At 44.5% G+C, this 15,661-nt stretch overlaps 1 protein-coding gene across 3 annotated transcripts in view; it reads left to right on the top strand.

The window, feature by feature from the left end:
- Window positions 1-15,661, top strand: part of MYLK (myosin light chain kinase) — a 356,584-nt gene that overhangs the window by 156,639 nt on the left and 184,284 nt on the right. For all 3 annotated transcript variants that reach the window (XM_006259414.4, XM_059727477.1, XM_014599482.3), the window contains exons 3-5: window positions 3,557-3,764; window positions 10,808-10,856; window positions 13,447-13,612. In XM_006259414.4, the coding sequence (XP_006259476.3) occupies window positions 3,557-3,764; window positions 10,808-10,856; window positions 13,447-13,612 (423 nt within the window). The remainder of the gene's footprint in view (window positions 1-3,556; window positions 3,765-10,807; window positions 10,857-13,446; window positions 13,613-15,661) is intronic.

A 15,661-nucleotide genomic window follows, 5' to 3' on the forward strand; every position in this document is an offset into this window, starting at 1 on the left:
CTTGCGGGTGATCCCTTTTATTAGACCAATTGTATGGTTGGCATAAATGTAGGTAAGCGTTTGGGCATCACAGCACCCTTAGGCCTCCCTGATACCCAAAAGTTTGCTGTGTCTATACCAACTGTACAGTTGGTCCAATAAAGTATATCACCCATAAGATTTCTTGCCCTTCACATATCTCCTGGACCATCATAGCAACATCATCACCTCAACACTACCAAAACAACTGAATTTTGTGTTTCATGATAAATTGTGTTACATTGTAAGCAGGATAGAAGGGTCACTAGCAAATAGGAAGTGCGCAAAACCAAATAAACCTTTATTTTGTGCATTGTTCCTATAGGATTTTGGATCCCTAAGAACAGGAAAATTATTTAGTTTAGGAGGCTGGAACAAGAACATTCTGTTTTTGAACAGGTATCTCAAATGGGGTGAGAAATACTCTTAACCATTTCATATTCTGCAGTTTGATAATGGGAGTACAGTGAGATGATAAGTTGTTTCTGTGATATGCATGTTACCTTTTTAATGTAATGTATTGTCACTGCTTTGGTTAGCCACAACTTCCATAGTTCACAGTATCTTAGCATCATCACACCTCCCCTTACACTTAATATGCATTGTATTGTGCATGCTCTTTTAAACTATACTTTATCAAAAGGATGCTTCCTACAAAAAAGGTTTTCCAAGCTGTAGAGGGATTAAGACTTACATTCCCAATAATTTCATTGACATATTTGAAGTACCTTTACCCTTACTGTTAAAAACTTCTTAGAATGTGTAAATTGGAAAAAAAACAACACTTTAAAATTGTATTTAATTACTTTGTTCATCTCACCCAATTTAAATAATGAAAATACAGTGGTCATTTTCATTTCCTGCCTTCTATGGGTTTGCCTAATGATACAATTTTCAAGTTAGAGCTACGGAAGTACAGTATTTTGAAAACAAATGCAATTGTTTTCATTAAATATTTCATAACATTTTCAAAAAGAGATGTAAGTTTTTACAGTTCTTTTTTCTTTTGTTTGTCTTCCTGCAAGACTAGAATAATTTCTGGGCTCAGTTATGGCATTAGGCTAAATGATTTTTATAAACTAAAATATAATGTCCCAAGGAAATCTGTATCTTTCTAAATTGCCCTATAGAAGTAGCTTGACTTTGAGGTAAGTTATTTTCCCCTGGTAGTTAGATTTATTGCCTCTGACAGATTCTTTTCATCCATAAAACTTCTTCTTTCCTCCTATCTCATGACAAAATTTTGCCTCTGAAATACCAAATCAAATTGGATGCAGTGTAACAGAGCTCCTCCCCTCCTTTCAAGCTAAATCGGGCCACATCTACTCAGTTCATGGTTGTGGTACCCCTTGGGGAAGCCCCCAGGTTCAGCTGGAAGTGGTGGTGGTAATTTATATAGGTTCCCTTCTTCCCACTAAGTGCTCCAGCATGATGTTAAGGAGCACCGGTATGTGGGAATTTCTGTATTTCAGATGTGATGTAAATTAAAGGGTGTGGCTACAGGATTTTTAAAAAAGATTTTGCATTATTTAGCTATCACAATACCTCCCGGTTGCAAAGGGTCCCAAATTTCTTTCAGCTCAGAACATAGGTGCTGCTTGATTAAATTGGGCTTGGAAAAAAAGCCTAGATCGGGAATGGAAATTCCCTCCAGCATATTCATGATGTTGTCCAGAGTGTAAAACTTTAATGCCTGCGAAGACATACTATACTCTGGGTACTTCGTGCCAAAGTTGTCACATCAGTTGCCAAAAAAACTGGTACCTGGGGAGTTAATGGAAGGGAAAAGACTTCTGACAGCTGTAAGATGCTATGGTTAAACTCCTGCAGAAGAAATCCAGCTGGCATGAGGTGAGGCTACATTAAAAATGAAAGGCCTGATTTTGAAAGAGAGCTGAAGAATGAGTAAGGTTGGCATTGGCCAAGGGTTGTACTTAGGGCTAGGTACAGACTTTCAAAAAGCCTGAGGAGGAATTCATCTAAGTTGTGCAATTTTCTGTAAGCAACATAGTTTAGATCAGTAGTGAACAGAAGGCACATTTGACCGGGGCTGGGGGGTTGCAAATCTTAGACCAGGTTATGCCATTTTTAAATCAGTCTATATGGACTGAACTGCTGTTCTGTTACAGGTATGGTCCGGTTTCCAATCTCTTATACTGGTAAAAGTGTAACGTCTGTACCTGGCCTACCTAGGAGAGTGAGAGTGCAGGGAAAAAAATCAGGAATCTGAATCAGGACAGAGAAGGAACGTTGGAGGAGTCTGGCTGAGGCACGGCTAAGGTTTATCTAGCTGACAACAAAGCATTTAAAGTTTGCCCACTGATGAGGGTAATTTGGCAATTGGATAGGAAGCTACAATAAAACAGAGCAAACTGCAAGATAGGTTCTTTTTAATAGGGGGATGCAGCTGACGGAGACTACTTATCCCCTTGTAAGTCATTGTCTTAATCCACAGACTCTGTAAGAGGTTAAAGCAAAGAATAGAGGCTTTAGAAAATGGTTTGGGGAATCGAATGATCAGAGCAGGGGGAGAGAGGAGAAGGGGAAGCTATTGTAAGTGATGTGATTGCGCCGGCTGGAAAATGTGTATTCATGATGCTTCCAAGGCATGTGGCTGGGGTTAGGCACGTGCCCTTCTGTGTGGCAATCAGTTGTTCAGCTCTCCGTTTCCCCTGTCTCCCCGTGACCTGACCAGCCACATCCTCAGCGGTCTGCTGTCCCTGACTGGATGGGTCAATGGAAATGTGCTAATTTATCAAGGCTGAATTCCTGGCCCAAAACACCAGCTGAAGTCTGTGAAGCGAACATCCCGGCTTTGTTTCTTTTTTACCCTTAGTAATATGTTACAGGGATTTTTTTATGTAATGGACTTGTGGCTTCTGTTCATTTGGGATTGAACGGCTCTTTGCTAGCTGACTAGTAAGCAGATTGAAAAGTCTTGTGATAACTGTTGTGGGTGGGCATTACCTGCCCCGTGCAAGTCCTTACACTCCACTTCCCACCAGGAGAGCTGAGTACCTCTTAAGGCTGGTTAGCCTCAGGGCCAGACGCGTATAGATCCTAGGGGTATTGGCTTGAACCACTGTGGCTCAGCACACATAAAAACTAGATCCTTTTCACTTAGATTGATAAATGCAGATTTATGGTGGGACCTGAATTCTAGGCAGAAATGTTAGAAATGTTTGATTTAAATGCCTTGCATGCTTAAATGTCTCTAAATCTCTGTGTAATTGGAACCTGGACCTCAGAATGCCTGATTAGTGGCTTTAAATGTGTTTCCATGGGCAAATCATTCTAATGGAAAACTTTCATGCACAGATATCTGCCTAAGTCATATTATGAGTTTAACAGTTTGAGTTGTCCAATAGTTTTGCCATTTGTTTAGGTTCTGCCATTTGGCTTAGTAAGTTTATGTGTTTAACAGTTACTGCTTCAAGAAGTTTCCATTGTATTGCAAAATGTCCTACATTTCTTCCTGATAAAATCACTTTAGTGATGTTTTTTATCTTCCCTTTCTTTTCTCAAACCCTCTTTCCAGGTCAGAGGCTATCCAGAACCTCAGATCACATGGTACAGAAATGGGCACCCTGTCCCAGAGGGAGAGCACTATGTAGTGGACCGCAGCATCCGAGGGATTTTCAGTTTAGTAATCAAAGGTGTGCAAGAAGGGGACGGTGGTAAATACACATGTGAAGCTGCGAATGATGGAGGGGTTCGGCAAGTGACTGTGGAGCTAACAGTAGAAGGTAAGAGGATTATTATTGCCCTGCTTCTGAAGGGCTCCCATGGGCATTAATTGCAAAATGTGCACAGTGGTTCAGATTATCTGGCTAGCAGGCAAATATCCAGTGTGTTCAGTGCTTCTCATTGTTACATAAGTAGGACTCATTAGCTGCTTTGTCTCCTCATAGGGAAGAATGGTCTCAGCACAGGATGAGGAGCCAGAAATTCCCTATTTCTAATTCCGTCTCTAACATAGATTCCTTCTGTTACAGGAACAAATCAAGTAGCTCTATACTTTCAGAGTTTCCACTAGATTTAAGGGCCTCCATATTTGGGTGCTGTTTTTTTGTGGTCACCTGTGTTGTCTAAACTGTGAACAGGAAATAACCCATAAAATCCAGTGTCATTAATAGCTCTTTTGTTGCTAAAGCTTGGTACAATGTTTTCAAAACTTAGGTGGGGGTTTTACTTTGAAACAGTGGAAATCTCTGAACTGTATTGCACAGCTCTGTATTAGAGGTGTGCCAGAGTGCCTAATGAGACTGTATGTACTCCCCTAGAGGTAAGGTGGGCACACATGCATCATGAATGGCACTTTATTTTCTAGATTCTTAACTGAAATTCATGTCAAGAAATAAAAAAACAGTTGATCAGTGTCTACATTAAATGGGTCAATGTCATGTACAGGTTTCCCTTGATTTATGCAGTACATGCATTCCCGGAAAACTGTGCATAAATCAAATTCACCTAAAGGGAACCCAGTTTACAATTTAAGAAATAGGGATACGTTCCCACAGCCATGAGGGAGGGAGGAAGTAAGGCTGGGACTAGGGAAGGGGTGGGGGGAAGGGTGCAGCACAGCCCATCAACCGCTTCTGGGGCTGCAGCAGGGAGCAAAGTGGAGGGAATTGTAAGTGGGTGCAAGGCGGGGGAGGATGTGGCTCTTGCTCCTACGTACACCCCGAGAGGGCTGGGGGGCTGTGCTGGGCTCTTCCCAGGGGGCACTTCCCAGCCGGGCTCTTCCCAGCCTGCAGCCCTCCTGGGGTGTGTGTAGCAGCAAGACCTGTGCCCTCACATCCCATGCCCTGCACCCACCTACAGTATCCTCCACCTTGTTCTCTACTGCAGCCCCGGGCCTCCACTTCTCCCCACTCACCCCAGCCCCTGCTGCAGCAGACCCAGGAGCAGCCAACACCACCTGCCTGCACCACAGCATGGCGCAGCCCAGGGGCTGGGGTGAGTGGGGACAAGTGAAGTCCTGGGGGGTTCGGGGCACGGTGCAGCGCAGCGGCTGCAGGCAGCTGACATTGGCTGCTCCCAGAGCAGCTGCAGCAGGGACTGGGGTGAGTGGGGCTCTGGCCCCACAGCTTTTTCCTTTCCCCCCAGAGATTTACTTGCTTGGGGAGGGGCACCTATGCTGATTACATAAGAGTAAATATACCTCACAGATAACAAATTTGGGTATAAAAAGGGGCATTGCATAAGAGCAAGTCTGCATATACAGAACCCACATAAATCTAGGGAAACCTGTACTAAGGGCCTGATTGGATGTTCATTGAAGTCAGGGGAAGGCACCTATTGACTTCAGCGGAAGGTTGGACCAGTCCCATAAATTCCTTCTTTCTATTGTAAAGATGCTGATTCCTGCCAATCGGATGATCAGCAAGACTTCACAAATCCCCTAATTCCCTGGGCCCAAGACCTAATAGTTTCATAGTAGGTAGGGTCGGAAGGGACCTGAGCAGATCATCAAGTCTGACCCCCTGCCCTGGACAGGAAAGAATGCTGGGGTCAAATGACCCTGGCTAGGTGTCTCTCTAGCCTCCTTTTGAAGACCCCCAGGGTAGGAGCGAGTACTACTTCCCTTGGAAGTTGGTTCCAGGTCCTAGCTGCCTTGACTGTGAAGTAGTGCCTCCTGATATCTCTCTCTCAGTGTCATCCGCGAATTTGAACAAGGTGCTTTTCACCCCCTCGTCCAAGTCACTGATGAAGATGTTGAACAGCGCGGGCCCGAGGACTGAGCTCTGGGGAACCCCTCTTCCCACATCCCTCCAGGTTGAATAAGACCCATCCACCACCACTCTCTGGGTGCGGCCCTCCAGCCAATTGGCAACCCATCTAACTGTGTAGGCATCAACACCACAATCTCCTAATTTTTTAATGAGAATGGGGTGAGAGACAGTGTCGAAGGGCTTCCTAAAGTCCAGAAAGACTACGTCCACTGCAACACCTGCGTCCAAGGATTTTGTGACCTGGTCATAGAAGGCCACCAGGTTGGTCTGACAGGACCTGCCTCTAATGAACCCATGTTGGTTGCCCCTACGCGTACATAGCAGAATGTATTGTTGGGGCTATCTCCCTGAGGCTGCAAAAATCAAATTTTTCTGGAACTGTGGACACCTATTTGCCTTGAAACCAGTCAGGAGCCTATTTGATGGAAACATTAGCCTTCTGCCCATTTTTTTCTTCTTTTCCCACATCTGGTGATCTTCTACGAGCGTATGCATGCAAGGTGTGAATCTCAAGCCTAATAGCAAAGGAACGGCCATTGTAGATTGCTCTGTCCTGAGCAACTTTTCCCATTCCCAGCCCAAGTGCCCTGGTCACCAGTACTGCATTGTACCCACTTACCTTACACTGTTGGCTTAGTTTCCTTCTGATCTTCCTTCTGGAAATCCTTTGCTGCAGCTGTCATCCTTCCAGTTGGTAGCAGCAGGAGCTCAGGGATTTTTTTTAAGAGGTTGCCAGCACTGTTAGCTCATTAACTAGAGTAGTGCTGTTAAGCTATATGAGGTGTTTACTTCTTCACTTCCTCCTCCTTTTATTCCTTGTGTCTGCCCATTTTCCCTCTGCAGCACACCCAGCCCCTGCTGGCTTTGGAAGGGCACATGGCCTAAGAATTGTTCATTTTCATACTAATTTAAAAAAGGATAGTAGAAATCCCTGCTAAAGACTAAGGGGCAAATTTTCCATGGGCATAAGGAGGTGCTACTTCACTGGAGCCAGTGCAGTTGCATCTGCTGAGTCTTTTGGGTGAAGATAGCCATAGACACCTGCAAGACCTCTGCTTGTTTTTAAGTTAGACCTATTTGAAGGAAAGGAGAGAGTTTAAAAAAACCCAAAACAACAAGTGTCCCTGGCCTCTCTTTTTGTTTCCACTAGATCCTGATGGTTCTTTGGTGTTATAAATACATAAGACAACAGCCCCAGCCCTAAGGAGTTTACTGTGTTTCTGAGACACATGGAAATGGCCCTGCATTCATTGGGATGTGGCAATCACAGTTGTGTTCGTGACACAGCAGCATCTGATAGCCAACAGGATGCAAGTGAAGGACTGTGCTCCTGGCGGTCCTCCCAGCTCCCCTCCATGTATGGTGCTGTTTGCAGAGCAGAGAGACGGGTTTTAATCGCATACTTCTGTGTCACGTGGGAGAAATCTAAGATCAAATCCAGGAATTTTAAAGGGTACATCTGCTAATTAGATCACCATAACCTGCCAGATATGAAACTCGGAGGGTTAGAAGAAGAGGGTCAGAATTCAGCTACTCTGTCATGCTGTTTGCAAGCTGGCTCATGTGCTCGTGTCAGAGCCCTTCAGGTCGTGACTTCCCACTGAATCCAAAGCATCTGCCCTACCTGGGGGGTGGGGACTTCTGTGTCTGTTGAAGGTCAAAGATTTCTAATGGAAATCCCCCAAGTGCAGCTTGAACTGTGCAGGGCTCTGCTACAAACGCTTTTACTTTTTGTTGCAAAAATTCTGCACGGTTTTTCCCTTTGTGATTCAAATTTATTTAAATCAACACGGATTTGAAATTGGTTTTCCACTTTGGTTTGCTCAGTTCTATATTCAGGGTTAAGTAATTCACTGCGATAGAGTGCCCAAGAATTGATTTCCTCGGGGTTCAGCAGAGGCAGCAGGCTCTGTTCCAATAATCCCTCCATTTATCACTGATAAACAATATTGATTTATTTGATTTTCAGTGCTCACAGCTAACTGCTGCCTGGAAGATACATTACTGAATTGCAGTCTAGCTTATCCATCCAGAGATTGTGACTGGTTACTTTCTATCTACTAAGCTTGCCTTATGAGATCTACTGTTAATATTTATGAATATCTCAGGAATTTCCTTTTGTCAAAGCAGTTTAATGCAAGAACTCTTCACCCCCCGTTCCATTATCAGGTTTTTTCATGTTAAAAAGCTAGCTGCATTAGTCTGTACACTAGGTGGCACTAAGTATATACTGCATTGCACACAGCCCCTGTGTCACCACTGTTGGATGGGATATGCTGTTTTCCCTTTGAGAAACACACTGGGTGCGTCTACATGAGATGTTTACTGTGCAGTTGACTAATTAGCTCCACAGCGAATGTCTCAGCGTGTACACGTGCATGAAACAAACTGCTGCGGAGTTTTTTTTGTGTATAGCAGTGCACAAGTAGACTCAGACCAGCTGGCTGGGGCACGAGAGTGCTTCAGTGCCGGGGCTACCTGCCAGCTAGCCCTGCACTGAAGCACTCTCGTGTCCCAACCAGCCACTCCGCAGCACATTGAGCCCAGTCAGAGCAGCCCTGGGCTGGCAGGCTGACCCCCCAGGTCTCCTGCCAGATGGGGCTGCTGCAACCCAGCTGTGTGCTGCAGTCTGGGCACGTGTGCAGATGCAGGCCCTGGAGCTTCCCAGGAGCAATAAGCTCCACAGTTTATTGCTACCTCCTAATGGCATGTATAGATGTGCCTCTAGAAAGAAAAGGTGACATGGAGAAATATGTAAATAAAGGTATAGCAGCCCTATTGTCAGATACTCTGCTCAGGAGGTCTCACTAACTCTGCATGGAGCTGTCAGTGCTCATCACTTTTGAGGCTATAAGCCCATGGTAGCCAAACCATGGCTCATGAGCTGCATATGGCTCATCAGCACGGTAATTGCGGCTCTCTGGGAATTGGTTGAAGCCCCGCCCACTTCTCCCCGAGACAACTCAGGGGGACAGCGCAGCCTGGCACCTGCCACCACTCCTGCTTTTCCCACAGGGAGCGTGCCCTAAGCCTGTGCTCCTCCCTTCTTCCCTCCCTCTGGGACATGCTCCCTGCAGGGAAAGCCAATGTGGCTCAGTGGAGCAGGGCGGGGATGGTCACCTCCACTCTGGGTCGCTCAGCACCCCCCTCCCTCCACCCCCAGCTCTCCGGCTCTTAAGCTTCGGTGGAGGATCAGAAGTAGCTCCCAGGGTGAGTAACTCTGGCCACCCCTGCTATAAGCAGCTAGAAGTGGGGTCCTGCAGTATCTTTCCCAAAGTTACAAAGTGAGAATCAAGAACCTATAGGTCGGGGAGTGTCCTTCTCAGCAGCTTGGAGGCAGAGAGGGATCTTGGAGTCATAATTGACTCCAAGATGAACATGAGCTGGCAGTGTAATGAGGCCATCAACAAGGCCAATCGCACCTTGTCGTGCATTAGCAGGTGCCTGACTAATAAGTCAAAGGAGGTGATGCTCCCCCTCTGTGTGGCAGTGGTCAGGCCGCAGTTGTGGTACTGTGTCCAGTTTTGGGCGCCGCACTTCAAGAGGGACGTGGGGAATCTGGAGAGGGTCCAGAGAAGGGCCACTCGCATGATTAGTGGCCTTCGTGATAGACCCTACGGGGGGAGGTTGAGAGAGTTGAGTCTCTTCAGCCTTCACAAGAGACAGCTGAGGGGAGATCTTGTGGCCGCCTATCAATTTATTAGGGGAGGTCAACGGGGAATAGGGGAAGCGCTGTTTACTAAGGCGCCCCAGGGAGTGACTAGGAATAACGGTGTAAACTAGTTGAGAGTGGATTTAGGTTAGATATTGGGAAGAAATTTTTCACAGTAAGGGTGGCCAGGATCTGGAATGGGCTTCCAAGAGAGGTGGTGCTATCACCAAGCTTGGAGGTCTTCAAGAGGAGGCTAGATAGTCACCTGGCTGGGGTCATCTGACCTCGGTCCTCTTTCCTGCCAGGGGCAGGGGGTCGGACACGATGATCCATTGTGGTCCCTTCTGACTCTACAATCTATGAATCTATGAATCTATGAACCAAACAAATCTTTGGACTTCAGACACCTGTTTTAATGCATTCTCCACTGGACCACAATGCAGAGAGGAATTTATGTTCTTAAATAATTACTCAGTCAAACAGCAGCCAACAGGGTTTTTGGTGTGAGTCAAAAGTTCTAGATTGTGGACCTATATTCCAGGCTGTTTAGATCAAGGATCTGATCCAAATGCATATGTGATCCATATTCAAATATCTAAACCGATCTATAGTGAATACTGTCTCCTGTATTTCACAGCACCATAAGCATAAGCCAGATGAGGATTTAGTAATTCATGCAGGCCACAAGAGGTTAAATTGCAGCCCTCAGGCTCCCACCTGACTACAACTTTCCCCCATTGCTCTAGCTGCAGTATCAGCCAGGGGCTCCCCGTCCCTGGCTTCTGCTTCCTGCCCCTGCACCAATGTACCTTCAGTGCTGGGGGAGCCTGCCGCCTGGGGTGTGTTGCAGTAGGGGATTTAATGGGAAGCTAAGGGTGAGTCAGGACACAGAGGGGCATGGAGGATGCAGAGAGCAGGTGTGGGGGAGGCTGCAGTGGGAAGGTGTGGGGAGTAGCAGTAAGGAAGTGCCAGGAACAGCAGTGGAGGAGATGGGGAATTCGGGGCAGGGGTGTGAGGAACAGCATCATGGAGCTGCCTGGGCACATGGTGAAGGCTGCAGTGGGAGGGCATCCAGGCCCTTGGTGCAGCAAGGGGAGCCATGTGGCTCCCATGACTCATGGCCCTCACTGATGCAGCCCCTGCTAGTGCAGTTCAATGGCTTCTTTCTGCGAGTGTGGCCTAAGGGGCGTGCAACCCCCAGCCACTTAGAAATTGGACAGCCCTGAGCTAGATGATAGGAAAAATATCCCATGCTTTAGGAAAGTGGGATTACTTCCCACTATCTCTTTCCTTTATATTTGAAAGAAGGAGGAGCCGATATTAAAGTAACCTCTGGCATGTGTAGTATCTAATAATTTTGACAAGGCTTCTAACTTGCTGTTTTTCATTCATATACTTTCAGGAAGCTGCTTGAAGAGATACAGCCTGCCATCCGGTGCCAAAACCCCAGGGTAAGAATTCTGGTGGCTGTGGAGATCTTTAGTGCATGGATCTACTTAAGTTTTGGTGGGAAATCAGGAAAGGTTTTTTCTCTTTAAGGAAAATCCACTTCTTTTCCTTCAAGTGACTTTTGCCTTCCATCCGTGCTGTTGATTCCTTCGGAGGGTTGGTTAAAATGTTTGAGTTCCATTTGTTCCATCGTTCTGCACTTCCGTGCTTCTCCTCTACTAAGCTGATTCTCTCCCTGGAATCATGTCTTAGAGCAAGGGTTGCTCCATTTTAGAGCTAGCACTAGTAATAGTGGAGCAAAGTGTTCCAGGTATGATTTGAAAGTTGAAGCTGAAATATAAAACAATCTTTCTCTTGCTGTATGCCTGCTGTTTCGTGAAATGGGCAAAGCTGGGTTTTAAATTTCTGGGCCTGATCCTGTTTGCAGTTGAGCTTGGGTTTACACTGCTAGAACATTGATTTGTTCCTGATTTATGCCAATGTTTTTGTGTAAGCAATAGGGTCTCAAAGACCCAAACAAAAATAAATGTCCTTGCTTATGTTAGTGATCAGAACAAAGATTTAACACTGAACATTTTAATTTCCGTTTTGCAATGGCCAGTGTTTGTTTAATTTGGAGAGGGCATTCAGACTACAGCAATGAAAACAGGCTACTTTTGCAAATGAAATGGACTGTGTTGTTGTTGTAAATACAAATGGGGAGTTTGCATGTGCTAAATATTCCTTTGGGAGAGGAATAGCCCACACTGCCATTGTAGTTGCTTAGTTTTCCCTTTCCAAAGAGCTCTCCTAATCGGTTGCATTTCAGTGGAGTTTGAAAGATTTGTCCTCCTATTTCAGCCCCTCATATTCTGTTCCTGTTTACAACTATTTTTATAATTTGCCAGTTGGGAAGGTTGACATCCAAACACCTTCATGACTTTTTTTATATGTGTGTGTGTGTGTGTGTGTGTGTATATATATATATATATATATATATATATATGCACACACACATCATGAAGGTGTTTGGATGTCAACCTTCCCAACTGGCAAATTATAAAAGTTCTGTACAGGGACAAAATATGAGGGACTGAAATAGGAGGACAAACCTTTCAAACTCCATTGAAATGCAACTGATTAGGAGAGCTCTGTGGAAAGGGAAATATATAGCTATTTAATGTTAGGTATACCAAAACCCAAGAGAGGGAATGAATCTGTAGGAACATTCACCAACCTGCAGCTGAGGGCAGTAATGATATTTTTTTCTTACTACATGGGTATGCATATGCACATTCACGTGTGTGTGTGTGTACAACCACACCTCTTAAATTCGGAGAGTAAACTATGTGAAAGTCTCACTTTAGGGCGACCCATCAACTAATTTATTCTACAGTGAAATGTATACTCTTCTTGGATATTACACTGCACCATTCTTCTCCAAGATTTTTCACCTATGCCTTTTCTCTGCAATCCTCTTCATCATAATTTTGTCTTAATTAGTGTCTTCAAGTTGCCCATATGGCAACCATCGTGTCTTGGCAGCTCCTTGGACTGAGGCTGTGTGGTCTGTATTAGCATGCTGATGCGTAAGGCATCTCCTTCACGTGTGGAAAATGAAGGCCGTGAAAGTGGCTTGGCTTGCTTTGGAGGCTTTGTGGGGGGGAAAATCACTGTCTTCTGTGTTTCACTAATGTGGTGTTTGGTTGTACTGTGGCTTTACTGGAGCTCTTTGATATTAACGAGTCTAAGTGGCACTTTTTTCTCTTGCTCCTATAAAGTTTAGTATTTCTGAGTTCTGTGATGGAGACTGACTGTTCTCACTGAGTAGTACTGTAGTCTCGCTACCATGGCAAAGAACTGTGTTCCACAATTTGTCATCCTTATAAGTAGATTTGAACCAATCCTGCCAACAGTTATTCATCACCACCATTTATCTAAGTTCATGTGCTTTGTTTATGCTTGTGCCTTTTTCATTTTCGCCTTGTGAATGTTTTTGTATATGCGTTTCCAGGCAGGGACACTCACTAAAGCGGTGAATTTCCAAGTGGACATGGCCAGATAGTTTTGCAAAGTAAATTTCCAGTTCATCATTCCAAGGGATTCTTGGATAGTTAAATGCAATATTGCGGTAAAATATTGTTAGAATCATTCTGAAGAGCGAGCATTTTACCAAATTAAATAGATCTGTTGTCCACTGTGATTAATTTGCCCAGCTCTAGCTATAAGCAACCTGGATTGCCAGAAAGAGCCGTGATAGCGTGTGCTCTGTGCGCACCGGATGTGGGAATGAAGCAGAAAAATGTTCAGTTACATGAAGAATTGAGAGCAGTGGTTTCCAACAAGTTAACCTGCAATGTATACCTCTTATCACAGGGCAGCGTTAGGCTCCTTACACTGGTCACATGGCACTAGCTTACTTCAGTTTTCTAACTACTTTTTTGGCCAAAAATGTTATCTCCTGCTGATATTTCAATAGCTCAGTGTTGGTTGCTACCTGCCCTGTTTTAACAGTTGGCAGACCACTGTTCTAAAATGCTGCCTGAAGTCTGCTCTTATTACAAGGAAAGCTCCCGATCCCCTGTAATATCAAGCTGTTTGTTGCCTTTCCAGGGGCCGATTTTCTGTTCCAGCTGTGGAGAACAGGCCAAGCATCTGGGGAGAGAGCCCACCGAAGTTTGCTACAAAACCCACTAGAGTCATTGTCCGCGAAGGCCAAACAGGGAAGTTCTCCTGTAAAATAACAGGACGTCCACAGCCTCAAGTAACTTGGTTTAAGGTATGATTTTGCAAGAGGGTAATGGTTTTGTTCTGCCTGAAAGCTCCTAGCTTAGGAGGACGATCTGGCTGCAACTGTTATAGGACAGATGATACAACATCTCAAGAGCCAGCAGACAACCTAAAGGGTTACATACTCCCATAATTTGCAAGCTGAACAACTAACAACAACTGAACAATTAGCAAAGTCCTTCTTCACAGTTAGCCTCCCCTGTGCCTTGCCTTTTTACTCTCACAACTGATACTGATTACCTGAACCATAATGGTGCCTAAAACACTACTGGGGATCAAGACCCTGTTGCACAAACACCAAGTAAAAGACAGTCTTTGGCTCCAAGGAACCTAGGCTATGAACAGGAAGGGTAGACAAAGGGTGGAAAAGATAAGTATTGTCATCTCTGTTTAACAGCTGAGGCCAAGAGAGAGGTAGCAGCTTGCTAATGGTCACAGAGGGAATTGTGTGAGAGCTGGGGACTGAAACCTGCTTCACTGAGACCCTGTCGCTTCACATCAGAAGTGAATGTTTAGTTATAAGTGAGAAGCCCCTCTACCAGAAAGTGAAAGTCAGCAGTCGAAAGGCAGTAGTGGACAGGTATATTTTTTGACAGGGAAAATGTTTGTAAATAAAAAAACACCCCTCCAAGTTTGGAAAACAGCTCATCCCCACCTGTATGATGAATGTGAAAGAGTCACAGAAGGAAAACATTTGAGCATATGAAATGCAGAAGCTGTGAAACTCAGGTCCATTTCAAAGCTGGGAAGCACCTGTCATTTGCCCATTCAAATTACTGTTGTAAGGCAATTGTAGGTCTGTTATGCTATTGAAAAAGCTGACAGGAACAAAATGCTAGTAATTTTTGTTCGTTGCAAATGTTTTCCACCAAAACAATGTTGCTTTTGAGTAAAATTGAATTCTTGCAATTGACTTGTTTATCCCCAGCTGAAACAATCTGCGCTTTGCAGAGTTACAGATGTGTCTGGTTCTTCAAGATTATTGAACTGAAGATTCGTTCCATTTCCTACCTTCTTCCTCCTGTCTAGTAATTGGCCAGTTGTCTTCTGCATTACACCGTGGAGCATTGACCATATGATGAGAAATGAGGGGCATTTTCTTACTAATGTTCTTCTGCTTCCTACAGATTTTCTGCCAAAAAGTAAACAATCCTGTGAATCAGTGGAAGAAAAAGGATTTTCAAGTGGCAGAAAGGAAAAGTTCCAGAGCTGAGGGAACTCTGTCCCAGTGTCTGGCCACTGCACTAGAAGCTGGCTATGGTTGTAGTACAGTGATGCCCAGAGGCCCCAGTCACTGTTTGATGCTCTGTTTTACTGTACAAACTTACAATAAAAGACAGTCCCATAAACCCAAGAACTTTTGGCTAATCTGCATTTAATTAGCCCAATGTTTAATATATTGCTCAAGCAAGCAGTGGTGGGGTATGATTTCTCAACACAGGTCTAACATCAGCATTCAATAGCCAAGCACAGCAACTATCTGGTAAAATTATATGTGATAAAACAAGATCCATAATTAAAACTCTACTTTTCAGAATCATGTCCACTTAGAGATGCTTTATTCCTTTCTTTTTCCCACTTTATTTACTTGCCCGTTCAGAAAGAACAGCAGTTTGTGTTGGATCACACTGGCATCAATTTGTTCTAACTCCCTTTCTGTTCAGGTAGGATTTATTGCATTCAGACCATAAAAAGCTTATTGAGACACCAGAGGCATACAGTGCGCAAAACCGAACATTTCTCATATACAACGTGTTTTAAAGAGAGCTCAGTCTTTCCCCTCCTGCATAAAGAGCAGGAAAACTTGTGGTATTTGAAAGCAAATGATACCTTTTTATGGTAGCACTGTAATAGATTGTTTCTAATTAGTTGCTCAGGCTGATTTTTAAAAGCCAGAAGGGACTACTTGGATCATCTGGTGTAAACCCCAGTGTAACACAGGCCAGCGAACATTACTATTCAAGTCTTGTATCAAGCCTCTGGCTTTCAGTTTAGCTAAAAGATGCCTCTTAGAAGGGTACCTGGTATTGTTTTAAAT

Source organism: Alligator mississippiensis, chromosome 4 (genome assembly GCF_030867095.1).
Source record: "Alligator mississippiensis isolate rAllMis1 chromosome 4, rAllMis1, whole genome shotgun sequence".
Classification (NCBI taxonomy): domain Eukaryota; kingdom Metazoa; phylum Chordata; order Crocodylia; family Alligatoridae; genus Alligator; species Alligator mississippiensis.